Below are 27,368 nucleotides of genomic sequence, written 5' to 3'. Positions count from 1 at the left end.
AGGGCCATTTTATCCAAAAGGGATGAACCCACGAGTCACGACCCAAAGATTGGAATCATTGGAGTATGTGAGTGGTCACGACCCAGAGACTGGAATCATTGGATTATGTGAGTGGTCTGACGACTTTTTGTTTGGGGAGATGCTGATGGCCGAGGCTTTGGTGGCATCATAGCTCCATGTATCTGGCGCGACTTCGATGTTGGCTAAACATTCGAGTCCCAGAGCCACGGCCCTAGCAGACTTCAAAGAAATCAAAGTCAACAGTAGAATTCTACTTATAACACCCCACACATTTACTCACCAGATTCACACATAATTTATTCAGTAATTGCCACAAACTGACAAGAAGGCCCAAAATAAAGGGGGGAAAGGCATAAAGAAGAACAACTATGTAAATTTTGCTTTGCCCCACACCATCAAACAATACATAGATTTACAAAATTGTCTCTGAGAAAGAAAGAAAGAAAAGGGGGGGAAAAAATTTAACCTGTTCTTATTCTATCTAACCTATCGACACTCTTCCGACCCCTTTCCAATTGATGATCGATGCTTTTCCTGGACTTCTCGATGCAATCTACACTTCTCCGAGATCTTTCCAGTTGGTCGAAGGAGATCCTCAATTTTTCAAGTTTGTCAGCGTTATTTGACTGATTTTTCAATTTCTCTGGCCGGTCTGTACTGTGCCTAGGTTTTTCCCTCCTGTCAGTGCTCTTCCTTGAAGCCTCGAATACATCCGTGCTTTTCCTAGATGGTTCGAACTGGTCCGTGCTTTTCCTGGAACTGATCCTCTGTGATGGGGATCTCTCTACAGTTGCAACGAATTTCTTGAGATGCCTGATATATTCCGGATATAGCTCTAAATCACAGTGGTTCCCTCCTTTAATCCACAGCGGTTCATATTTCTCCTTGCAGAGCTCCCATAGCTGCTTACCATGTGAAAAATCAACTACTTCATCTGCAGTTCCCTGCACATGCGGGACAAAACATGACAAGCGCAAAACTTGAATGATAACATGAACCAACAATTTCAGCCTCTGGTTTAAGCAGCCCATTTAACCACTTTATTGCACACAACTCCAGCGACAGGCCAAGTGAAAACTGAAGGCCCCAGTTTTCTGGCTAGTTAGGGATCACTAAACTTTACGCTGGCAAAAGGCAATCAATTCATCAAAGCCTCGAATAAAAAGCATATAATTTGAGATGGCGTCAACTCACGTTCATAAATGAAAAGACAAGTAATAGGAACAAAGAATAAGATGTGAGGATGCAGATCAAAGATTTTCAACTGAGTACACGGCAATAACAATGAAACCGCAAGTAACAATATACTTACGTGAATGATAAGTACAGGACAGGTAACCAGTGGAATTTTGTCAATGTTCTGCACCATTACAGAAAAAATAATAAGCAAGCAGGAAAAAAGATTCATCTTCTCTTGGTTCTACTTTCATGCGTGGATGAATTCTATACCTTGTAGATATCAAACCAATATGAACGTTTTACAGGATACATTACTCTTAAGCCTGATAGAATGGGACTATGCAGAACAACAGCTCTTAACCGAGGCAAGCGAGCTGCAAGGTCCAAAGTAGGACCACTCCCAACAGACTGTCCATAAAGGATAACGTCTTCTTGCTTGGTGCCATAACTCTCTTCAAGACACTTGTATGCAGCTTCAATATCTGCATAAGTATGCTGCTCACTAGGCTGTAAACAGGAAGACGCAAAAAGATTAATTACTGTGTCTCTAAGGAGATCGACACTGTTTATCCTACCCTTTAACAATGTTAATGAGTAAAAGATTATCCTGACGCATTTGATCTGACAAACCTTTCCTGATGACTGTCCATAACCAGAGTAGTCATACCTGCATGGAATTATAGCTTCATCAGAGAACCGCCATTAAGTTGGGCAAATGTCAGCTGCATATACACTGGCGTTAGACTTTTCTTAAGCCATGGAAGTCCCAATGCCAGTCCCCATAAATAGAGCCCTATATTCATCGACCTAGTATGTATATAACTACCAAGCAACAGATAAATGAATATCTGTTCTAGTCGTTGCTATTCCCACAGGGAGCATAGTTACTACATTTTTTCCTGCAATTGTCATCTCCATTTCTTTGGACTCATTCCCCATTTTCCGATCCATTCTGATGCAAAACCATGGTTGAGTAACTTCCTACCAATTATCTGTTTACTAGTAGTATCTGTAGAGTGCGTTATGTGTTTCACATTAATCCGGAAGAAATACACAAACAGAAGCTTTTGCAAGTAGATCATAACAACCTAGTCCTTCACAAGTGAAGCTCAAGTAACATAGCTTAACAGAGAATCAAAGCATAAAAGCAGTTATAGATCCAGTAAACAGAAATATTCATAAAAGAATTTCATACTTATCATAAAGTGGGACCAGTGGTGAAAGCATTTTTCAGTCTCTTGAGTGCCAACGCACCACTACAAGTCTATAATATACAAAAACCCTGAAGAGAGGAGAATTGCAAGAGGAATGTTGAATGCTAGATCAATTTGCAGGAAAACCCAAGTAGAATCCATACACTAAATAATTTTTTCCGATCTTTCAACCCTCTATTCTAAAATCTGCCGGATCCAATTTAAGATACTCCATGATGAGTAGTGAATGATTCATCCCCACAGGTATCTTTAACAAACAATTAAGTGCTAAAATGCCAGCTCAGATAGGCAGCTTGCATTTATATTTGCAAGAAGACATGACCTTTGCTCCAAAAGCTATCCAAATTACTCAAAACTGGAACTTTGATACTATAAGGAGAAATGTCAAGTTTCATGATTGGCAAGGATCCATCAATAAAAAAATATATATGTATATATATAATCCCAGAAAGAAAGAGCTGGAACCAACTAGACCTGATGCCGGAAAACTCCAAGCAAACCAGACATAACTCCGCCCCCATTTCCCAAGAAATAAAGATGGTTTCCATATTATTATTATTAATTCAATTTCGAGACCCCAAATGTTTTACACTGTAGAGAATTCAAATAAACACCGAAAGAATAGAAAAGCAAGCTTTTATATGGAGAAATGAGGGGATGGATAAAGAGAAAAGGGGAGAAAGAGAGAGAGGCAAAGAGAGGGTACCCCAAGAGATTGACACGCAAGTGGATGCTTAATTCAATGAAAAGCTCATACATCTGGCCCAGATCGGCGGCGTTGCCGTGGGAGTAAAGAAGGGTGGAGGTGGCCACGGGATGCCTAACGTAAATGGCGACTATCTCGGTCCCTTTACGGGTGGGAAGTTTGAGGACCTCCACGTTCTCCCTGTGGGGAAAAGGGGTGAGGAGGAGCAACCCGGTAACGTCGTCGGTGAGGAGCTTGTAGGAGGGTGGGTTGGGGGGGAAAAAGGCGAACTTGGCCGCCATGGATGATGTCACCCCACCCATTCTATTCCTATTTCTATCTCCTATTTCTACCAACTCTGTGATTTTAGCTAACCTTTGGTTGTCCCTACTAAGTAAGTATGATTTCAGCTGCTCTTCAATTCACTGAGTATGGATGGTTATGGATTGGAGTCTGAAAATCCAATAGAAAAAAAAAAAAAAAATGGACAGCCCTTATTCAGTGAACCACAAATTCTACTTCTGCTCCAACAACAACAACAACAACAACAACAACTTGTTTGTGCCAATCAAAACTGCAATCAATTTCTACTTCTGCTCTTATTGCTGCTCTCTGCCTCTTATCTCTCCTTCCATGTCCTTTTTTGAGACTTCAGCTTTGACAGACACTCTCAGACTTTAGCTTCCTACTAACTAGTACTACTAATTACTCCTAATAATACTCCTGTCACTCTCAGTTTAGTCTTTTATTTATGGTGACGGGGGAACTAACTTTGGCCTCCGTCAGCTCAGCTCAGTTCTTTCTCCCCATCCTACACTATACTTTTTCTTTTTTTTTGAATTTCAAAAAAAAAAAAAAATTACTCCTAGTAGGATAACAATAATATTAATTTTAATGGGATAGTTGCTCCTTAATTTTAAAATTTGAAGTCTTTTTTGTAAAGCTAAGTAGCTAACTTGGTTCAATACAATAAGTTGAACCATGGAACTAAGCAAGTAGTACTTATATTGAAGAAGTTGAACCACCTTTAATATATATATATATATATATATATGCGTTGGAAGGAATCATGACGCATGGGACTCAGATATAATTGATTGAGAGTAGTAAAACGTAATACTACTTACTATTACTTTATAAATAAAATATATATATATATATTTGGGAAGTGGACGTAAAAGGTAGGGCTTGCTCTCTTGCGGTAGGCTATTTTAATTTAAGATTACAAACTTGAGCGTGCATATTATTGTCTTTCAAACTGTGCAAACAATTTTTGGTCTCATTTGGATTGTTATTTTTAAAATTTTTAATAAAAAAAAAGGTGCTGTAATAATTTAATGTGTATGAGATATGATAAAAAAAATAAAAAGTAAGAATTTTTTTTAAAAAAAATAAAAATAAAAAACTGCCATCCAATCCAGACACCACCTTAAGACTCTGACATATTTCTGGATGGTTAATGAACTAGTAATAATTGTTCAGGCATTGTTTGACAAAAGGGCCCATGAGCCGATCATGTTAAAGCACATGATGAAATGGGAAAGTAGTGGTAAGATCATAGTCCATAGATGGTGGAGAAGCACCTTTTCTCTCTCTCTCTCTCTCTTCTTTTCCATTTTTGTTTTACTTACCCTTTTGAGGAGGACGAAAAATAAAAGGTTGAATAAATTTTGAATGTGCAATGCATGCAGCCAGCCAAAGGAATGCTTTGCGTAATTGTAGAGGCGGTCACCAAAGTAAACAAACACAAACCCATAAAATAATTATAAACCCACTGCTCTGTTTAGTGTTTTCTTCTTCATTTGTTACTCCTCTCTCTCTCTCTTTTTACCTTTTACCTTTTACCTTTAGAAGGAAGGAAAACCACTGGGTGAAGTCAGTACTGTAGTAGTGTAAGTGGACGGCGGATTCTTGATCCAAGAATGAATTTGGATTTTTAACTAAAATCATCTTCGGGGATGTGCTGTTTCTTTCAGCTTCCGTGATTCTCTAAGTCATTAATATTTGGAAAAATGATCGGTTTCATCCTTCACATTTCACAAAAATATTCTTTTCGTCCCTCACTTTTAAAATGAAACAATTTCGTCCTTGACATTTAAAAACTAAAAATTATTACATCCCTGAATCCAAATTTTAATCTGAATCAAACCACCAATCAACTTGATTACAAATTTTGGGGGTGTAATTGGTAGATCACTTGGTTAACTCAACTTGATATTCATGTAAAATTTAATGAATCTAAAAAGAAAAAAGAAAAAATTATAATATAAAAAAGAAAAATTAATCTTTTCTACATTATCATTGTATACACTGACAGTTTTATGCACCGCCATATCATTTTAATTTAAATTTAAACACCAAAATTTATATTTATGATACACATCTAGATTCGCAAGCGGATATACTAATAGTGCATGAAAAGATTTATCAAAAAAAAAACTCTACTATTCCAAGACAAAGAATGGCCTTTTATGTTATAATTTTTATTTTTTTGGTTTAATAAATGTCATGTGAATACGATGAAGTTGACCGAATGATCTATCAATTTTATTTTCGAAATTTATTACTGGGTTATTAGATGATTTGATTCAGATTGAAAATTAGGTTCAGAGATGTAATAGCTTTAATTTTTAAATGTCAGGGACGAATTTGCTTCATTTTAAAAGTGAAGTACGAAAAGAATATTTTTGTGAAATGTGAGGGATGAAACAGGTGATTTTCCCTTAATATTTCTTACTTGTGAAGATGTCATACTTGAGATTGTTAGCGCCAAACCAGCACAGAGAAGATATTGAGCCGTTATCATAAAGAAGAAAAGTTACATGAAATTGGTAATAAAGCTTACTAAAGCAAAAAGTTTTAAAAATTAAAAGGTGCAAGCATTCTTCATTATGAAACTAAACGACGGGGAAAAAAAAAAAAAAACGCAAGGCTAATTGCTTCTCTTCTCTTACTTAAAGAAGACATTTTGCCCCAAGTCGCAAGGATAGTAAAATTAATACTAGTCATGGTTTTCCATAGGACTTTCTTTATGTTCCTGCATCCCATCAGCATATGATTCTAATTACTTTTGACAGCAAAGGAGGAAGTGACTGAAGGGCCCATGTCCCGAAGGCAACAAAAAGTTCACCCCCCACCCCCACCCCCACCCCCACCCCCACAAATCAAGCCATCCATCCTTCGTTCTCTTCTGCTCTGCTTGGTAGCGTATCGATCTGTAGTAGTCACAGCTCACAGTCACAGGAAAAAAAGAAAGAAAGAGGCATTGTTGGGAGAGTAATAGTAGACTCATTTCACTGACCGGCGCATAATAAGGCAACGTAAGGTTAATCATACCAAATGGATTTCTTTCTTTTTCTTATTAACTAGTTGATGAGGTAAGGGTAGTCGTCGAAAGTATCCAGTGGTTGGTTAGGGTGGGGATGACACCGACGTTGACGCAGGTGGGGTTTCTTTGAGTAGGACGGCCGTGGCCCGTGGGGGAAGGAAGTCTCTAATGATAACAAAAACAGAAAAGTCCAATTTGTGGGTGGGTCTAACCGGGATTGCATCCTCTAAATCTCATACAGGTTTTGGCGGGGACGATGGGACATGTCTGCAGTGCAGGTAGGGTTGGAGAATTTGAAGTAAGAGTCTTGCTAGATTTTCTGGTCCGGTAGGGCTTCGTTCCTTTTCCAATTCCGCCCCATGTTCAAAAAAAAACGACAACCCATATTGATCGATATTGCACACAAGCTGCTTACAATACAGTCGGAATCATAGGAAGAATGTCGATCATGAGCGCCGGTCCGGTCGGTCACGCGTGTCCTCATCTTCTTTTATTTTATTTTTTTAAAACTCCTACCTTGTTAGCAGTAAAAATTTTATGCCCAGGCTGAGCAAGAAAAGAGACGGTGGATAATTTCATGCAAAGGGAATTGAAGCTGGCATACAGGCAAAGGGAATTGTCCCCCTCTGTCAAAAACAAAAACAGTAGTAACATTTAGCTCCTCCTGCAATCAGAAAGAAGAGCAGCGGGTGCCAACCACCAAGTACCACTAAAGTACACGTGCCTTCCCGTGGGCAAGACAAAGGGATGGTCGGCCCCCCAGACCCAGAGGGAGCGAGGGAGAAGCAGACGACAAGAATAGAAAGCAAAAGCGCAAATTTAGGAAAAGAAGCTGGTCGCCCCGCCTGGTAATCTCCTGAACATATTCTGCCTGCGAGGTAAATGTTGACCGAAATATTTACAGTAACAGGCTACTGTTGATGATATGCTTTCCAACCAACCAAAGAGGAAAAGAGGTGCAGCCCTTTTGCCTCTAATGTTTGATTAAATATAATAATAATAGGCAGAAAATTCATGTAAAGTACTACTTTTACCTGTTTCCCCCTGATAATACGAAAAACCCAAAAACAGAAGAAAAAAAAATTCCCTGCACAATTCAGACTGAAAATGGTTGCTAATATCTTCATTTCTTATCTAGATAGATATCATAACTCTTGCCACATTCATGTGAATCATTCACGGCCCCAGAACCTTTTTAAACAAAATGTAGTAGGCGGGCGGGCGGGCGGGCGCATGGATTTGATAAATTGAGAAACTCCAACACCGTCTGAAGAAGAAAATTAAAGAGAAAAATCAGATGCATCATATCATATGCATACATAACAATTAGCATTAGTGGACTTCCATTTCTCAAAGCAGAAAATAACAGATACGTCTCTTCATACTCTGCGAGACTTCAAAAATGGGCGTCAAGTCATAGCAGTCAAAAAAGAAGATTTATTTTGTGCACAAAGAAAAATGTGTGCCTAGAAGCAAAGGAAGATGGGCCATCTGAAAAGACGACGAGATGATTCATCGCACAAAATAAAAACAGAAACAGGACATGAAAAATTGACTCCAGCTCATACTAACCAAGAATTCATTAAATGCAGTTAATTTACCCATTTCTTGAAGCAAAATGGTAAGCTCACAATATTCACAGGCAAACAAACTGACAATGATAGCATTGTTGTACTCTTGTTCCAAAAATCAAAACAATAACTATAACCAAAAGAAATTTTAAAACTAGAAAGTCCAACCTCTCTCTGCTGAAGATTATATGTTCCTGATGTTGAACTGGCAATGGAACAATTAATGGCCAGGAGGATGCACATTCCTAGTGTACCTACCGCGTTTCACTGAAAAAATGCAAAATTTTACTTGCTCGTCCTTTAATTAGTTGTCAAAATCTTCAGGGTTCTTCCACCACAAAGGGTGTTCATACCTACAAGGCTGTATAAACCACTTAAACTATACTACTGCAGAATATAGAAGTCGGCCAACCTAGTATATTTTCATTACCCTCTCCAACCTCCAACTGCCAAAATAGTTCTCAATCTACGGCCACCATACCTGCCTTCTCATGGTCAAACTTGGTCAATAGAAAATGTTCTACATCCTAGTATACGAATGGTTTTTGAGATTTTTTTTCCCGATATTACGATATTGTTAGCTTTATGATACATCACTGAAGACAATGCAGAGACTGTGACATGATCTACGCTTAGTAAGGCTTTTGGGTGAGTTTTTGGCAATTCCTGATCCTGATCCATCAAAGATTTTGCTGCATCAGCCTTATTTGAAAGGCAGCAGTTTCCTACTCCGTCTTGAAGGTGTGCTTCAACAGTAGTCAGACCAGAAATGGGCATTGACAGAAAGGTCAATGTCCCGAGTTCACATCCTGCCACCAAATTCAATCACGGTACAAAGACTCCATTTTGGCATATGTTATGACAATGGTTCACGACATGCATATACAAACGAACTCAGTTTGTCTCAAGTATTGTTCCAATCGAACAAAATCAAAATGGCACCAATTCAATCCTAACTTACTCGAGCAAATCAATTCCGACTCTTAGGAAATGGATCGTGTCAGCATCCATTTTTCCTCAAAGCCATCATCAGGCTAAATGATAAAGTAACAATCTATGCAGACCCAAAAAAAAGTGTAATTCTTGTCGACCCATCATTCCATATCATTGGTTGCTATCTGAATGTTAACAGAGTATGGGATGCAGAATAGCCATTAGCTAAGATGCAAAAAGACTATAGCCTCTTGTGACTCTCAAGAATCAGATAATTTAAGTAGGATTCCCAATCAAGCAGCCACCTCCTCGAATTATGTCTTGGCAACTCTTAAGCAGTTTGCATATGGAGCCGAGATTTTCCTGAACTGCTCCAGATATACAAAGGCTCTACCATCCAAAGAACTAAAAGAAGATGAGATGAAGGAGTTTATCGAGTTTGTTTCAGTTAGCGGCAATGAAGCTTAATTTGTAAAATATACAACGAAATACAAAAGGAAACTCGGAGCATTTTGAAGCAAAGACTCGCGATTAATGGACCAACAGAAAACAAAAGAGTTGGAGGAGAACTAGTTGACATTTAACCGCGGAATATCTCTTTCACCGGCAAATTTTGGAAAACATGGAAAGCTGTCATCCAATACAAACCCAAGTAAAATGACGACGGTATTTTTCACATAATTCCAAGAGAATACCAAAGGGGGATAAAAAAAAATGTCTCACCGGAAATTGATCGAGGGACAAAGGAGCATTGTCATCATGTTTTTCTCCTAAGGCGCTTCCTCAACTTCCTCAACTTGTGCTTGTTCATCTTTCTCTTCCTCTTCTTCTTCACGCTATCCGCCCAGACCGTCGGTGTCGGCGTCCGCGAATCCTCCAAGAAGCATTCGCCCTCGTCAGTTTTAATTACCCCATTTAAGCCTATTGGATTTAGGAAAAACGGCCCAAAACAAAAGCTCGGAAGGTAGCGGTGTGAAGGAGGAGAATGGTTGAAACTCCAACAATTCTCCGTCCAAGGTTGATTCCATAAGGGGATATGAAACGCTGTCGTCTGAGACTCGGAGGAAGGGGGCAAGAATGGCGTACTATTATTGACGGCAGTCGGCGGGATTAATGATGGTAATGGCTGCGACGGGTGGCTGGGAATGGGCTTGTAGATGAGGGGGAGGATTCTCCTGGCAGGCGATTGAGATTGGCCTGCCACAAGTTTCTGGAAAGTAGACCAACTCATTTTTGATTCTTTACAAGAAAGTAACACACTAGGAATCACTTATCCGAGGAGCTTCGACCTGGGAATTACTATACTACTAGTCTATCAACTAGGGTTAGGAGTTGGGAGGAGTTGACTCGTTGGCCCTTTGCGCGCCATTTGCTTTTGCTCATCACAGACTCGGTCACGGTCCATCTGCGGCGGCGTGGCAAAAGGGCAGAAGAAATTGCCCCCATGCAGGATCGAACTACAGACCTTCAGTTTACAAGACTGACGCTCTACCACTGAGCTATAGGGGCTTGCTGTTTGCTTGTTTACTTATTACTTTACTTAATTACTTGCTTTATTTGGAACGCACCTATTTTATATTTATTATTATTATTAATTAATTTTTCATCTTGACTAATATATTCCCAATAATTCTTCACAACGACCTGAGCAACTGGCTAACTTGCTGCCCAATGTTGACTCCTTAGCCGCGGAGAGATTCCATTCCTCCTCCACCTATTGCCATCACTTTGAATAGCAAACTTGCTGGTTGGCGCACCGATCCGTTTGACAAACAAGAAAAATCGTTACTTATCCTAAAATGTTATTGTAAAATCTTTTCTTTTTTTTTTGAAAAAATCATTCAAAACGTTCCTCATATTTTACAAGATTACTTTTTTCGTCCCTTACTTTTAAAAGTGTAATTTTACGTTCCTTACAAATTCAAATTGACCAAATTTGGTCCCTACCTAGGTTTCTGACTAGTTTTTTGCCGGAATCCATCACGTGATTTGCATGTGATCATTTTTTAAGAGCAAATTTGTCAAATCAAATTTTTACATAATCTGATTCATAATTCCTCACATTTCACAAAATGAATTTTTTCGCCCCTAACATTTTACAAAATGAATTGTTTCGTTCCTCACATTTCAAAAAATGAATTTTTCTATCCCTCACATTTTTCAAAATGAATTTTTTCATCCCTCGTTGATCATGTGTATGAATAGCTTTTTTTTATAAACCCACGTATATGTCTATTTGATTTTATCTTAACAGTACGAATAACACGTAATTTATCTCTATTGGATTTCATATAAATATATTAATCGTAGTTTTACACATGTTATTCAATAAATATATATAAGGGTTTAAAACTAATAATTTTATTTGAAACCCATGTATATATTTATATGATTTCATCATTTGAACCTATTCAATATTTGTGACATTTCTCTTTTAGTAATAATTTATTTATTGAATTGTATAATAAGATCATCTAATTAATGGGTCCTAACTCGAATTCTATACAAATTTCAATTTAAATATGAAATTTCTATTCGACACTTTTAAGACCAATAGTTGAATTACTTGCATTGTGATTGTCTTAAAATTTGAAAATGCCAATCACTTGTTTCTTTTTGTCATACTTTTCTTTTGTTTATTTTTTGTGTCCAAATTTAATTCGATATAAACACTCGATAATATTTATGATTAAATGTCTTCTTTATTTTTAAATTTTGAATAAAAGAAAATGAATATAAGTGAAAAACTAACAATTTTTTTAAACTCATGTATATATTTATTTGATTTCACTTGAGCAGTACGAATAGTATGTAATATATCTCTATTTGATTTTACATACTATTCGTACTGTTCAAGTGAAAGATGAAAAAACTAGCCGGAAATGTGAATGATGAAAAAATTCATTTTGTGAAATGTAAGGAACGAAAAAATTTATTTTATGAAATGTGAGGGATTATGAATCGAATTATATAAAATTTGATTTAACAATTTTGCCCTTGAAATATGATCACGTACAAGGCACGTGGTGAATTCCGATAAAAAACTAGCCGGAAACCTAGGTAAGGACCAAATTTGATCAATTTGAATTTGTAAGGGACGTAAAATTACACTTTTAAAAGTGAGGGATGAAAAAAGTCATCTTGTAAAATGTGAGGGACGTTTTGAACGATTTTCCTTTTTTTTTTTTTTACCCAACCACTAACCAAGTCTGACTAATGCCTTTTGTTTTCATATAACCAAAAAGAAAAAAGATGATGAATTTGCATAATTTGATAATGGGAATTTGAAATAACCGCTAAAAAATGTTTGTACTTTTATAATAATAAATCATACTGTATAGATTGCAATAATTGTTTGAATTTTCTATTATCGACAACTTTGCTTTTGCATGTCGAAGCTGAAGACTTGTTTAATAACGCGCTGTTTGATGCTTAGTATACTCCTTTATATTCTGCATTTTCCCTTGGATCAATATATCAAGAAACATTTTAATTTAGTGTGTTTTGTAATAAAAATGTCTTGCCACTTAATACATTAATATATGGATTCATCTGTGATCAAAATATTAAGTGAAAATTTTTCATTGAATTTATTAAATTGACCACACAAATGAATACTTAAAATTCTTTTATTGTTCTCTATTTGTCTTGCACACTCTTCACTTTTTATTTGATATTTCGAAATCTAACAACCATAATCTCCGACTGCTCTTATCCTCACTCCTACATATTGAGATTTGGTTTCACATACACTTCACATATCTTCTTTTTTTTTTTTGTCTGTTTAAATCACTCCTAACTTATGTCACGCTATCACGCACACTTGTATATGATCTCTCTCGTTCTCTCACTTACACATACACAGTCGAACATATATACATACCGCATACACATGCTCTGTCTCTCTCTCTCTCTTTCTTTTGCAAATACGTTCGATGCCTCGCATACAAAGAACATAAATACACGTATTATTCTATGACACACGTCTATACATACTCTCGCTCTCTCTCTCTCTCTCTCACATGTGCTCTTATTCATAATAAACATTTTTTCTCTTTTTCTATCTCATGAACACATTGTCATGTATATATTATACATACATAGTATTCTATGTTCGTGTAAGTGTGATTGTATATATCGTACAATGCATGCATACATATATAGTATTCCCTTTCGTGTAGGCGTGATTGTATATATTATACAATCACACATACATAGCTATTTTCATTTTCTCTCCCTCACAATGCATATATAGTATTTCCCTTTTGTCTCTTTCCACCACTCATTCACTCTACTTCGTGCATTCTTTCTATCATTCACTCATTCTCCACACAAACAAATTCTAATTTATCTTTAACAACACACACACACACACACTCCATCTCTCCCTCTTCTTGTCGTACAAATACACATGCTTAAATATCATCTCTCAATTATTTGATTGTTTTTTATTTCTAACACACGATATTTTCTTACTCTCCCATATGCAAATAAAGGCAATTGAAAACTTTAATGTACAGAATTATCATAGTGCGAGACGTTTCAATTCAATGTTTAGATTTAACTAGTTACCGAGTAAATCCAACTTTATATAACTCGATAATACTTTTTGGTAGTTAAATTTTATATTTCAGAAAATTTCAATCCTATCAAATGCGGCCTAAGGCTAGACAGAGGGGTATTGAAGAATAAATGGTGGCAAATGAATATGACAAAGTGGACAATCGGTTATCTGTAAATGTAACTCGTTCAGCTTCAGCCTCTAACTTGGCAACATGGACTAAGCTCGTCTTATACCTTTTTCCTAAATATGTAAATAATATAGAAAAAAGACTCGTGTTAGACCTGTCCAGTCCTCAGTTTTGGAGCACACGAAAGAGATAAACATGGCACCTGACGTCAAACGGTCAAAGGGCGTAAAAACTCTCCATCTTTTTAGCAACAGTGATTTATTTAGTGAGGTTAAAACCCGTAAAAGAGACGGGTTAATTTTTGCAACTGTTGCGTTTGGATTGGGTGTTTTTGCACCTGTTTTTGAAAAATTGTTTTTCACATTTCAAATGCTACAGTAATGTGTATTTCAAAAACACCCATATCCAAACAATATATCAAAAACAACTCCAAATATATTTCAATTATGTATATTTAATTTGTATATTTTAATAAATATATTTCAATTTGTATATTTTAATTATGTATTTTAATATGTATATTTCAATTATATTTTAATATATTTTAATATGTATATTTCAATTATGTATTTTAATATGTATATTTCAATTATGTATATTATATATATTATATTAATATAAATATATTTATTTCAATTATGTATAATATTATATATATTATATCAATTGAAATAAATATTATATATTTATATAAATACATTTATTTATATATAAATTTATAAATATATTTATTCAAATTTGTTTTATAATATATATTAATATATATTAATATGTATATTTCAATTATGTATATTATACATAAATTATATTAATAATAATGTATATTATATATATTATACATTTCTAATATTATATATTTATACATACATATTATAAATATTTTATTTTATTTATAATATATTTTTATATATTTTTATATATTTATAATATATTTACATAAATATTATATGTTATATAAATTATATATAATATAATATATAATATATTATATAATATATTATACTTTTATATAAATGTACATTTATACATAATATATAAATATTTATGTATATTTATAATATACATTTATATTATGTATAATATATAATATAATACATTTATATATTTATATTAATATACATAATATTAATTTTACATTTATACATAATATTAATACATGTATATATTTATATTAATTATATTAATACATTTCTACATAATATTAATATATATTTATAATTTAAGAATTTATACCTTTATATAATATTCATTTATAATTTATACATTTTTAATAATATACACTTATACATTTAAATATACATTTATATTATGTATTATATATAATATAATACATTTATACATTTATATTAATATACATAATATTAATTTTACATTTATACATAATATCAATACATATATACATTTATATTAATTATATAAATACATTTCTACATAATATTAATATATATTTATAATATACTAATTTATACATTTATAATAATATACACTTATAATTTATAATATATTTATAATATTCATTTATAATTTATACATTTATAATAATATACACTTATACATTTATAAATATATTTATATTATGTATTATATATAATATAATACATTTATATATTTATATATGAATATATAAATATATTTATTTATAAATATCTATAAATGTATTATAAATGCATAAATGTATATTTATATAAAAATATAAAAATTATAATATTCTAAAAATACTCAAAAATATGTTTCAAAAATACCTCTAAAAATAATCCAAAAAAATCTACAGTAAAAGTTTTTCATATAATTTTTGAAAAACAACCCAAAAAACAACTAATCCAAACGGACTTGTTTTTCAGATTCAAAATGCTACAGTGGTGTTTTTGAAAAACAAACCAAAAAACAGCTAATCCAAACGGAGACTGTTTCCATTTTCCAAATGACACGTCGGTTGCTGGTTCACATCCCATACTTAAATCCTTTCCCTCTTTCCCTCTTCCCAACTTTTGGGTTTGGTTTTCCCCAGGCTTTGATTTTTTTGCTCCTAAACTGTTTCATTCCTCTGAGATAATTTTGGGCATTAACACGGAAAAGCAGGGTTGAGATTGTTTCTTCACGACGCTGATTTCAAAAATTGGAGTGAAAAAAAAGAAGTTTTTCCTGCTCCTCATACTACTGTTTATTCGCCAGGTACCGTATCTCTCCCACTGTCGAGATTCTGCCAGCAGCTATATGGAAATTGGCTGAGATTTAACTAGAAATCGGAAACGCTAATAAATATATTAAAACCGTAATTTTTATTTGTTCTATTTTTCTGTTTTTAATTGTTTTTTTTGTAGCTATTTTCCTATTTTATGGAAAACTTTATTCTCTATTTCAATGGAATCTAGCAGCTTTTGAGCGGAATATTTTTCTTCTTCAAGGGTTTTTGGGTTCTTATTTATGGGTTTAGTTCTTGAAAGGTTTCAACTAGCTTAAAATACTGTAATGGCCATAAATTCCTTGAGGTGATACTGGGAAAAATATTGCTAGTGGCGAAGGTGTTTTTGATGTGTCTTTGTTGCCCTTGTTTCCGATTGATCACCCTTCACCGCCACTCATTGCCTGGGTGAACCATGCCGTCAACCGACGAGCTTTGATCTGTGTTTGGTTTTCTTCCCCCTTTTTTTAATATTTTATTTTATTTTCCTTTCTGGGCAAGTATTTGTTTCAACGTGGGCCTTGAACCTGCTGTTAGACGTACTCAAATTTATGGGATATCAAATCAAGCTTGTAGAATGCCTAATTGGTTTGAATTTTACATACATGCGGGGTCTGATTTTATTTAGTGCTGGTTCGGGTTTTCTAGTGTTTATGCTGCCTGGTGTGCTAATTATTTTAGTCTTCATTTTCTGCTGCAGCATTGGTATGTCAGAAACTTCTAGGGGTTTGGGTGCTCCAGCTGAAAACAATATGTTAGGACCAGATTTCTTTGCTTTTTATATGCGTGAGTTAGCAGATTTGGTATCAGAGGAGGAGAATTTGCTGGCTTTCTTTCCAGAAAGTTTGGACCTAGTGAGAAACATTCCCGGGGTTGCTGGAGAAGACAGTTTAACCGAGAATAGGCTGGACGGCTGCAATTTCAAACAGAGCATTAAACCTACTGACTCTGCTCCCTTATTTTCTGATGCTATTGGATCTCAGCTTTCAGATTTCCGGAAAGAAAGATTGAAGTCACTGGCTCGCAGAAGTCTCTTAACCTTTACAAAAGAAGTTGATGAGGTATGGATCAGTCTTAGTTCTTTTTGCAGTCTCTTCTTATTTTCTTCTTCTCGCTTTGCTCTTAAACCTGACGCTGTGTGAGGACATGCTAACTGTTTAGATAAGAGATATGTGTGGGGTTCTTCTTTTCCCATTGTTAATTACTTCATTTAAGTGATTTAGTAGGTTTAGTTACTGAATTTATTTGTTTTATGGTGAAATTGCCATCATTATCTTGCTTCTTGGTGTATCCCTTTAGTTGTTTTTACCCATCACTGAACAAGATATTCCTAAATCTAGATATTATCTTTGTGGCATTCAAAATTTTTGCCTGACCCAAAGCCTGTTATATAATGAACTTGTTTAATTCCAGATGTTAATCCCTATACTTAGCATATGTCGGATGCAATCATGGCTGAGATACAGAGAGAGCATTATTGAGCCTTCCTGATACTGCAAATGTGTCCCAAGGTCTCTTATAATATCCACTACTTGTTGAATTTCAGATGTTAATTCCTATACTTCGTATATGTCGGACGCAATCTTTGCTGAGATACAAAGAGAGCATATTGAGCCTTCCTGATACTTCAAATGTGGCTAATGAAGAGTTTAATCCTCAAAAGAAGCAAGAAGTGTCAGCTTCCTGTCTCGTAAGTTTTCCTATAACCATACTCTGTTAGAGTTGTTGGCATGGTGAATTTTCACATGCTTCTTTTTCCCTTGGTCTTTGCTCATATTACATGCCTTTCTAATCCATTTTCGTTGACTGGCTTAGGCAATGTTCTCAACTCATTGATACAGTCAAGTGCTGACATTCGTTGCATTGGTTTTCTTAGTGCCTGCATAGTCACCACATCATGTCTTTACTTATATATATATGGGATTTGCACTACAAGGTTTTAAGCTACCAAGTATGCTTGTGATTAGCCACTGGACATTTCTAACTCTGAACTATGAAAGTTTTATTTAAGAGTTAATGATCTAAAGTTGAGACTAATTGGCATTTGAAAGAGGTTTGTAGGAGGCGGATACAAAGTCACAGTGCTAGGAAGGGACCTGGGGGAAGAAGGGGTGCCTGGGGGCTTAATGGAGAGTTATTGACTTTGTGCTTGTATGTCATTCTATTAGTAATTCGGCTGGTTTCCTGTTAAAAAGGCTGCAACATACTGCTTTCATTATTGACTGTGAGAAAGGGGTTGAGCTTGCTAAGTAATGCCCCATTTCATATCCAGTTTGGCGTTTGTCTGCCTTGTTTTTGTTTACAAAAGCTGCACAATACCATTAGAATTTTCAGATTGGTAGCTTGTTGTTGCTGAGAATGCCATTAGGATTTTCAGATTGGTAGCTGCTTGTGGCTGAGACTACTTTCGGTCTTGCTCCCCTCAGCTTTGTTCCCCCTTCAATTATTTAGATATGCATTCCTTTGATCAGTGTAGTGCCTTTGGATGAACTTTAGACCTGAAGCATTCTCCAATTATAGGGGACTGGAAGAGTGAAATTTGTTTGGATGAGGTTGCTCGACTAGCAAAAAGATAGGAACTGAGAATTATTATTAAATTGTCTCTCAGTCTCTTATTACCTTTCCCATGTCCCTGCGCATTATAGTGTCCAAAGTTCACTCTGCCAAGCTTACCATTCATTCAATTTGAATGCTATTTGTTAAGAACTCATGCTAGGTTTTTATGCTTCATGTAGCCCTTTTATGGATATGAAGAGTTGAGTTGAAAACAATTGCATGACTTTCATCCAAATTTCCTGTGTTAGATTGATGATGATTTGCGACGACTCCTGGAGCATGATAGCACAAAAGTTGAGGAGGTGATGAAGAGGCACGCTGATGAACTCTTCAAAACGGTAATCGTCTTTATTGTCCTACAGAATTTGGTACTTGGTTTTTGTTTCTTTTAATTCTATATTCCTGAGATCATTATGCATTTCAAGTGCATATTGGAAGTTTTGGAGTACTGTGGTAACTTTTTCTTAAATGCACTTTGTAGATTGGATACATGGAGCAGAAACTTGAAGAATTTCTTGATCTTTTGATGTCAAACTGCAGGTATCTCTTTTCAAGTGTCTATGATTGGTTTCTTCTGGGTGATTGCTTTGTGAGGATGAAAATTGCTCTTTTTCTTTTGAGTGTACCAATATATAGTTAGACTTCATACTGTCTAGTTGAAGGCAAAATTGGGAGGATGGAACATTGGAAGTAGGAGGAATTTGTTAGCAAAGGAATAAGTGAATGGTTCTAGTTATTTATTTTTCTCTTCTTAGGGTGATTGTGGGGATGCAGCCCAGATCAATGTTGTCCATGTTAGTTTACCTTCTCTTCTACTTAGTTTCATGTGGTGACCAGCGTTTAAGGCACATCTACGTGTAAAGATGGATTTTCACTGCTCTGCCATACTGGTAATTGGAGTAGGCAAATCTCGTACCAACTGATTGATTCAAGCAGATATAACACTTATGTCCAGCTCAGAATGATGTTTACTTCTATTACTACATTTTTATGTACGATCTGTTGAATTGATTTAGCATTATCTCGTGTCACTTGAGATGAGAATATGCCTGTTTCCTGTTGGATGAAGGGACTGACTTTTGGTTGATTTTCCTTTCCCGTCATTACCTTCCCACACTAACTAACGTGCGTGCTACATATAATTATTACATTGCAGTTTTAACCTTGACATTGCAAATAAATTGACAGTGCAGTTTTAACCTTTTTGTTGTAAGGTTAATGACCCTGACAGAGAAGCAAGAGCTTCGGAAGTTGATCAAGAATCTACCCCCAAGAAACATGGAGCGCATCGTGGAAATTATCCGACGTAGTAGACCATCAGCGAAATGTTCATGTGACGAGATACACGTGGATTTAGAAGAAGAGGTAAGAGCTAAAGAATATTTTACCATTAAAAAAAAAAAAAGAAGCGGAGAAAACTAAAGGCATATATATTGTCACAGGATTTCTTCCAGTTTGATTAATTGAATTCTAATGTGACACTTTGGTAGAGCAAGGAAACACTGTGGAGATTGTATTACTACGTGGAAGCTGTTGCGAATGCTAGGAAGCTTTGCGAGGCTCAATGAAACATGCAAAAGCCTAGCCTTCCCACTATTTTTTGCTTTTTCTTCTTTATGAAGAGTGTAAATCTCTGCTACTGCAGGTGACCTGGCTAAGTGTTGGTTTTTCAAGTTTTCATCGTACCGTCTTTCTTTGAATCGGATTCGGATTCCACAGGTTTAGCTGGCTGTGCAGTGTAGATTTGTACATGAATACTGGAAATTTTGCATGCTGACGTACAGTCTCATGCTGCGATTTTAGCTATTCCCATGAATGAGAATGACTTTGATCCTATATCATCGAATTGAGAAGGCAAAGTGCAAGGGGCAAAGCTATTCCCGAGTCGCATAATAATTGAAAAATTCCCAGAAAATGCAATCCAAATGGGTATACGTACAGGTCAAATTGAAGTTCTATCCAACAAATGTGCAGCAGAATATTGGAACCTCCAACGAAATGTATATATATGTACACGTAAGCCTCATTCATGTATAGGTTTGAAGTTCTTGTGAGCTAGTACTGCATAGAAGGGATCGGAACCCGAAACTAATCCCACTAAATTCATGATCCAACCGAAGGGGGCCGATTGCTTCTCTTGCAGGGTATGAGTTGGTAACTTGCGAATCACCTGTGGTTGGGTGAATCCCTCCACGCTTTGGAAATATTGCACCACCAGTTGAACACGGCCGTAGGAGGTCCCGTCTCTCCAGGCGCTAATTGCCTTTTCATAGAATAGTCGATTGCTAAAGCTCGCAATAAAGACTCCTCCGGGTCTTAGCACTCGAAATACTTCTGCAAACACCTGAAAATGCAACACCTACGTATATATTTAATCTCGTGTTTTAAAAGAAAAAATTACAAAATATTTGAGCATTTCCATCCGGCTCTTGATCCAGCACGCATCCTAAAATCCTTGTTGGATATAGTGAACAAGGCCAGGACCGACCTTAGTTCAGTTTTGAGCTCAAATGAATCCCAGCCTGGATCCTAATAACGTTTAGAATTTTTAGAGATTTGTTTGGCACCTTTTCTTCATGTGTAAAAGTGGTTACTTTGATTTGATTAAAAGTGATGCCTTACCATCTCAGAATTGTATGAATGTTTACGCTTCTTGGTTTCCTACATATTTGTCAGTCTCTTCACAAATTAAAACAAAATTTCACAATCGATCATTCTTGTGAGAAACTCGGGATATTTGCCATCTCCTTTCCTCTGAATTTTGTTGTGTTCTAAAGGTAATTTATTGTGGGAAATAACTATGTGTATTAGGGGCAAATAACACCTTAGAGATGGCGTCAAACATGCCTCAAAGATCATCATTTACGTCCCCACTATATTTGTGACAAATTTCTGCACTTTCATATCAAAGACATCAACAATGGGTGGTCGAACAAATGCCAAAAGTCGTGTTTTTGGATTCACTTTCCTCTTGAATTTGGTATCATTAACGTTGTTAGACATGATTCAATACCTAGTTACCTTTTCTCATTGTGTACATAACTATTCGCGAATGCAGGTTGGTTGCCAAGACGTCATGAACTTTGGCTTCAATATAGGCTTGGGGGGCAAATGGGCAACTTAAGTTCCTGGGAGTGTTTTATTAGTACAAGGAAAATGAAATCTTATAAATCTTGTCAGACTCATAGTTGGATTGATGCTCTCGATGGAAAAAAAAGAAAAGAAAAGAAAGGGTAAATAGAGAGCGGTGACCTTCTCAGGCTGCTGAAGGTATTGAACGCTGACAGCGCATAACACTGCATCAAAACTGCAACTCTCGAATTGGAGCTCCTGCTCCCGATTAAGGTCCTTCACAAAGAAATAATCCAGCCTGGGGTTTCTGGCAAGCTCCACAGCATTGAGCCCATGTCCGACCACTTTCTTGTACTTGACCTCCGGGGGCAAATGGCTGACCCAAGAGCTCATGAGGTCAAGAATCTCTGACTCGGGCTTCAAAACATTCCTGTAAAGATTGGTCAGGATGGAGATGAAATTACGATCCACGTGGGTAACAAAACGTGGGTAGGCGTAAAAATCTGGATCAGGTTTGGGGTTGAGTTTGGTTCTGCCTTGTTGAGTCAGAACTAGGCGCCTAATTTTGCCTGCTGCTACTGATGATGATTGTTTTATTTGGTTATTATTTTCCTCAAGACTGGCATTACATTTGAAAATCAATAATATTGTACTGCTACTTGTTTGAACAGAAAAGAGGTCGCCTCGGGGGTTGCTGGGAAAAGACGAATTGAAGTGGTTGGGGTTTTGGCGGAGGTTAAGCATCACTTCACACAGCCTAGAGTTTCTTCTTAGCAGGGTGAGTGCGGAAAATGAGATTCTGCAGTCTCGCAAGAATTGAACAATTTAGGTGGATAAGCTGTTGCACGTGGCGAAACCGCCTCTTCAATTTTGTTATATCCAGATGCTGTCATGGATTCCAGTTCGCGCTTTTGTACAAACCGTCCTAATGTGCGGGAAGTTGATCGCGCTTTTCTCTATATGGGCCTAAATGATCACTTAAGAAATGCTTTTTATATATATATATATATATATATATGTAGTATTAATCTTTTTTAAATTAACAATGTATACACTATTAATCGATCTTTGATGAATGATAGTTACATAAAATTTAAATTTAAAATTTAATTTTTATAAATAAATGTAACGGTGGGAGTCAAACCAACGGCCACTGATGCTGAATCATCTCTAACAGGTGTAATAATTAAGGTGCCCCCGATCATTTTCAACCTTTCGTTCGTCAGACGTCCAGAAACCAAAATGATATTCTTTGTGGTTATGTTTGAATGTGGTGGGTCTAATTAAAGCCGACACCCTCTTTTTAGTTGCTTTATCCCGCTTCTTTGTCAACTAAGCTAAGTATATGCAATGTTTTTAAAATCGAACCGTTAATTGAACCGGTGAAGTGAAAGGGTCGAGGTTCAACCGGTCGGACCGATTCAACCTCGGTTCAATGAATTTTAAAAAAATAATTTATATAAATATATATATGCACAAAATAAGACATGTAATGGATAATTTAATACTTTATATGATAAAAAGTTTACTATTTTCGAATAACTTGGATTTTTAAAAATAATTTTTTTAAATTATAAGTTAAAAACAAATAAATTTTATCTCAATTTCAATTATATCTACCAAAAAAATCTTAAATCCAATCCAAAAATATCACAATATTTGAAATTATACAAAATTCACGTCTATGAGAATTTAGGCATTGTGAACTTAAATTTTAATTTACGTTTTGAAATTTAGATATTGCAATTTAAAAAAGGAAGTTTGGAGTTCGAAGGAAATCAAGAGAATCGAAAATAGAAATGCAAATTTGATGAGAAACAAAAAATGAGATAAAAGTAAGTGGTTGTGGCATTAAATAAATTGGGTTAAAGAAAAATAATTATTTTTTAACTTTTTTTAATTTAATGGACAAAAATAAAATTAAAAGATGGAAGAAAATATCAATAAATTAAAAATAAAGAGGTTTGATAAAAAAATGAGTGGTAAAAGAAAAGATGAGAGAGAGAGTTGAAGATTAAAAAAAAAAAGCCATGAGATGATGAGATTTTATAAGGAAAATGAAACAAAAGAAATATGAGTGTTTGTTTTATATAAATAAGTTATAAAAAAAACTAATAAGATGTGATGGTGCAACGGTTACTACATTGGTCTTCTATTACAAAGGTCTTGAGTTCAAATTTTGATAACTGCATTTTGGAAAAAAAAAAATAATAAAATTGAAAACCGGAAATGACCGGTTCAAATCCGGTTCAGTGGTTTCGCGGTCCGACCGATTTTTGACCGGTTTCTTGGCAACGTCAAACCTAGCATTGAACCGGATCGGTGCCATGGCCGGTTTGCGGTTCAATCTGTACCGATCCGATCCGATTTTCAAAACACTGAGTATATGACTTCATATTTATATTCATGCCCCCCTAGTCAACTTGTCATATGTATGTGGACGCGCACGCATGTACTAGTGTTTGAGTCACACTCAATCAATGCATGTACAAGTATAATAAATATTTAAAACTATTTTAAAGATATTTTTTGAAATAATTTTTTATGGGAGTTGGTTTTATATTTTTACAATACACGCAGAAAATTAAATAAAATGTGCAATAGACCATTATTTGGCAACGGATAGCTATGATTAATGAAGAGAGAGATAGGAGAAAATGATGGTTAACTTATATACAAATAGAGAGAGTAATTTAGAAAAATCACAAGATGGCGGCTTTTTGTTTATATTAAAAGATCCGTTCACCTTTTATAAATATATGGTATAAATATTGATGACACCTTCATTTAACCATCTATTTAGCTCCCAGTCTTGCTGCTATAATTAATTAAAAGGTGAATTTTAGTGCTGAGTATACATACAAGATGATAAATACACGACTATTCTGGATTGTACCTTCATTATTGCTTTTTTTCAATTGGGGGACGATACAGGTGGTTGACTTCTACTTGTTGGACCTACGTAGATACTACAATTTAATGCTATTCTTTTTTTTTTTTTTTGGGGATGCAGTAGTACTTTCCCTTCAATTTCACCGACTCCTAATCGAGTAATTTTGGGACCCTCCACTGCACGTGCATCATCCTAATTGCACACGCATGGATGGGATTGTGCTGTCAAGTTCAGAAGCAACGTAAAGTTAGAGAAGGGAAATTCTTTTACTGGGGCCTGCGCCCTTTTGGCCTTTTTGGGCTCGTACGTGCGGCCTTTTCCTCCTATTAGAGGACAAATTTCATCATGCCTGTCTGCCTTGGCATTGGGCATAATCCTTGTTAAACGACAAAAATGTCTGGGCTTCTTCTAGCCATGCAAAAGAAAAGATAGAGACTCCATTTTATTTTTGGGAGAGGGACTCAACTGGGGTAAGAGTTGGTAATTAATTTGTAACTAATTACAAATTGTTTTATAACAGAAATATTACTACGCGCGTTCCTATCAATGGTGGAGCCACGTTAAGCTGAGGCTCTCAATTTTTGAGTAACTCTAAAATAACTTGAATATTATTTCACTTTTGTCCCCTTTGAATTTTGATAGTTGTCTCTATAAGCCCACAATGGTGAACCTTGAACTAAAATATATTGCATGATACTATTCTTTTCCCTTTTTATTAAATGTAATTTACCTTCTTTTTTTTTTGTGAGCAAATGTTGTTTATTTAATATTTAACTTTTCTTACATGTCGATTTCATGGGAGTTACAAGCCAACCAAACATTCATTTGACAATTCAATTGTGTACAAATGATTTGCCTAATATACATGTTAATTAGAAAAAAAAAAAAAATATATATATATATATATATATATATATATTGTATTCTTATGCATAATTTTATATTAGTGGATGACCTGAAAAATAATAATCTCAAATTGTATCCTTGGCTTACTATAACAAATACTATACTATTTAGTTGTTCTAGAAATATACAAATCAATACTTTATAAGTCTAAGTTAATATGATTGCATCCCTTGAATAAAGATCATGGCTCCATCGCTGGTTCTTTACATGTTGGTTGCATTAGAGTTACGTGGAGTTATCTTATCTTCACAACTTAAATCTTCTGGGACGTTGTCACAGTTCATGCCCTTGGTCCCTCCACTTCCCTTTTTCTTGTATTTTTTCCCTTTAATTAGGAAGGGAAAAAAAGAAGAAGAGAACAAATTTTCTCCCCCCCTTTGGTCTAAAGGGAGCAAAAGGGGTTGCGCCTTTTCCACTTAGAAGCCGAAATATAAGATTCTTGCTGCAATTAAGCTACTACCTAGTAGGTAGGAATTGGTGGTCGGATTTTCATTGCAGACATCGACATCAACCATAACAAAGCAACGAAGCTAGTCGACCGGCCTTTGGCTTTGATTGAATGGGAGAGTTGTATGTAGCAGACAGACCAAAGCTGCCCCATCTGGCGGTCCTTTGAGGAACCATCCTCGGTTGCTGCTATTTTAAGTTTGATTACAATATAATACGCATGCACGCACGACGTACTGGTGGCGATGGAAGAATAGTTTTAGGGACATCAGGACCTCCTGTCTCTTAATTAACAATAATATGTTTTACTCTGATGAAGAAGTGGGGAGACTAACTAATTGAGGAGGGGAAACCCATCGAGCAACAAACACTTGGGAAAAAGCTTTGACATTGGAAAACCAGTCTAGTGTAATTGATTTGGAAAACCAATAATATAGATGGAATCATGACTTCCAGATAACTCATAAATCCTGTGATGGTGGGGAAGTAATATGTAGATACCTCAAATGCCTGCTCAAAAAAGTTAATTCACGTCAAACTTGGCAAGAAATCGAGTGCTTTACTATTCGCTAATGATTTTGCTAGCTAGGACCCTTTTTTTTTAAAAAAAACTTTCACTGTGCTCTTATTCTTGGTGGTCTAGAAAGTCAGACAATCTGCCTTTCCCACGCACGGTTCATTTAACATAACCAAAACTTCCAATTGTAGTGTGTATCCCATAGAAATATTGCAATATGAATTGGTTCCTTTACGTCTCTGTACAGTGTACACTCAGCCGTCTTCTTGGGATGAGACTTGAGAGAGGGTCAAAAGCGTGCGTATACGCCCCCGCTCGAAGAACTTTTACGATTTCATTCGTGTTCTAAAATCGGAATCCATCAATTGATTCAAATTGCATAATTTTGCTCCGATTCTATATTTAATTCAGAAAATGAAATGAATCGATCAAATCCAACCATACCAGTCAAAATCGATAACAAAAAAAAAACACCGGCCTTTGAACCGATTTTCACTAAATATTTCTTTATATATTAATTTTATCCAAGAAATTTAATAATAAAATAATTATAAAATCATTAAACCATAATTAAACCGATCAAATCAATTGAACCATATACCTAAAGTTCATCCGGTTCGCTTGCCGTTCTTGGTTTCAAAACATTGGATTTCACCGCATAACAAATGCATAAAGACACCAGGGAAATCAGAAATGACGATAGGTGATTGAATTATCTTTGCCTCAGCGAAAGACAAGACAGCACACGAAATGAAATGAAATGAAATGAATGAATGAGAGAAATAAGGCCTTGTTTGGCAAGCAGGTTTTTTGTCAAGTTTATCTGCTACAAATTTTTTAACGTCTTTAACCACAATAATCTCAAAAAAAATTCTCAAAATTTTAGATAAACATAAAAAAAAAATTCACTTGCCAAACGGGTCCTAAATTATTTGGGCCAGTTGTGGAGACCCAATCATCTTCCGCAGATATATTCAAGATTTTGTTAAGGTACGTCACTATATACAAGTACATTAACGTACACGCTTTAACCCAAAAGAGTACATCAATATACAACCTATATTTCGGGAGAACAATTCCAAGAACATTGATGCGGTATCCTTGTCTTCAATCAATGTACTGTGTACTGTGTAGGATAGGACTTGTCTGCTTTCATCGACTTCGCTGTTCGGC

General features: G+C 35.4%; 3 protein-coding genes, 1 long non-coding RNA gene and 1 other non-coding gene across 8 annotated transcripts; 1 reads left to right on the top strand and 4 right to left on the bottom strand.

Annotated features, from left to right (window-relative positions):
* Positions 1–292: 292 nt before the first annotated feature.
* On the bottom strand, positions 293–3,786 carry LOC113722960 (uncharacterized). Of its 2 annotated transcripts, XM_027246213.2 has the most exons (5): positions 3,121–3,786; positions 1,831–1,867; positions 1,471–1,707; positions 1,334–1,381; positions 293–965 (listed from the first exon to the last, which is right to left on the bottom strand). In XM_027246213.2, exons 1-5 carry the CDS (start codon positions 3,420–3,422, stop codon positions 483–485), a joined length of 1,107 nt encoding a protein of 368 aa, XP_027102014.1. In that variant the 5' UTR covers positions 3,423–3,786; the 3' UTR covers positions 293–482. The 2 variants fall into 2 exon arrangements, with proteins under 2 accessions (XP_027102014.1, XP_027102013.1); XM_027246212.2 differs by having other exon boundaries at positions 1,471–1,867; positions 3,121–3,574.
* Positions 3,787–7,245: 3,459 nt separating this feature from the next.
* On the bottom strand, positions 7,246–10,448 carry LOC113722962 (uncharacterized). Its single transcript, XR_003456859.2, has 2 exons — positions 9,655–10,448; positions 7,246–7,694 (listed from the first exon to the last, which is right to left on the bottom strand). It is a non-coding gene; the product is annotated as an uncharacterized lncRNA (long non-coding RNA).
* TRNAT-UGU (transfer RNA threonine (anticodon UGU)) lies at positions 10,369–10,440 on the bottom strand. The gene has a single exon. It is a non-coding gene; the product is annotated as a tRNA-Thr (tRNA).
* Positions 10,449–15,620: 5,172 nt separating the features above from the next.
* On the top strand, positions 15,621–20,196 carry LOC113722963 (uncharacterized). Of its 2 annotated transcripts, none has more exons than XM_027246214.2 (7): positions 15,621–15,794; positions 16,505–16,865; positions 17,351–17,494; positions 18,609–18,698; positions 18,842–18,900; positions 19,575–19,725; positions 19,851–20,196. In XM_027246214.2, exons 2-7 carry the CDS (start codon positions 16,512–16,514, stop codon positions 19,926–19,928), a joined length of 876 nt encoding a protein of 291 aa, XP_027102015.2. In that variant the 5' UTR covers positions 15,621–15,794; positions 16,505–16,511; the 3' UTR covers positions 19,929–20,196. The 2 variants fall into 2 exon arrangements, with proteins under 2 accessions (XP_027102015.2, XP_071915222.1); XM_072059121.1 differs by having other exon boundaries at positions 19,803–20,004.
* Positions 20,197–20,220: 24 nt separating this feature from the next.
* LOC113722964 (uncharacterized) lies at positions 20,221–22,283 on the bottom strand. Of its 2 annotated transcripts, none has more exons than XM_072059119.1 (2): positions 21,613–22,283; positions 20,221–20,719 (listed from the first exon to the last, which is right to left on the bottom strand). In XM_072059119.1, exons 1-2 carry the CDS (start codon positions 22,174–22,176, stop codon positions 20,384–20,386), a joined length of 900 nt encoding a protein of 299 aa, XP_071915220.1. In that variant the 5' UTR covers positions 22,177–22,283; the 3' UTR covers positions 20,221–20,383. The 2 variants fall into 2 exon arrangements, with proteins under 2 accessions (XP_071915220.1, XP_071915221.1); XM_072059120.1 differs by having other exon boundaries at positions 20,221–20,704; positions 21,613–22,280.
* Positions 22,284–27,368: the final 5,085 nt, after the last annotated feature.

The sequence above is a fragment of the Coffea arabica genome, chromosome 7e (assembly GCF_036785885.1).
Source record: "Coffea arabica cultivar ET-39 chromosome 7e, Coffea Arabica ET-39 HiFi, whole genome shotgun sequence".
NCBI classification, from domain to species: Eukaryota; Viridiplantae; Streptophyta; class Magnoliopsida; order Gentianales; family Rubiaceae; genus Coffea; species Coffea arabica.
The sequence above is the reverse complement of the archived record's forward strand: the minus strand, read 5'-3'. Positions and strand labels throughout refer to the sequence as shown.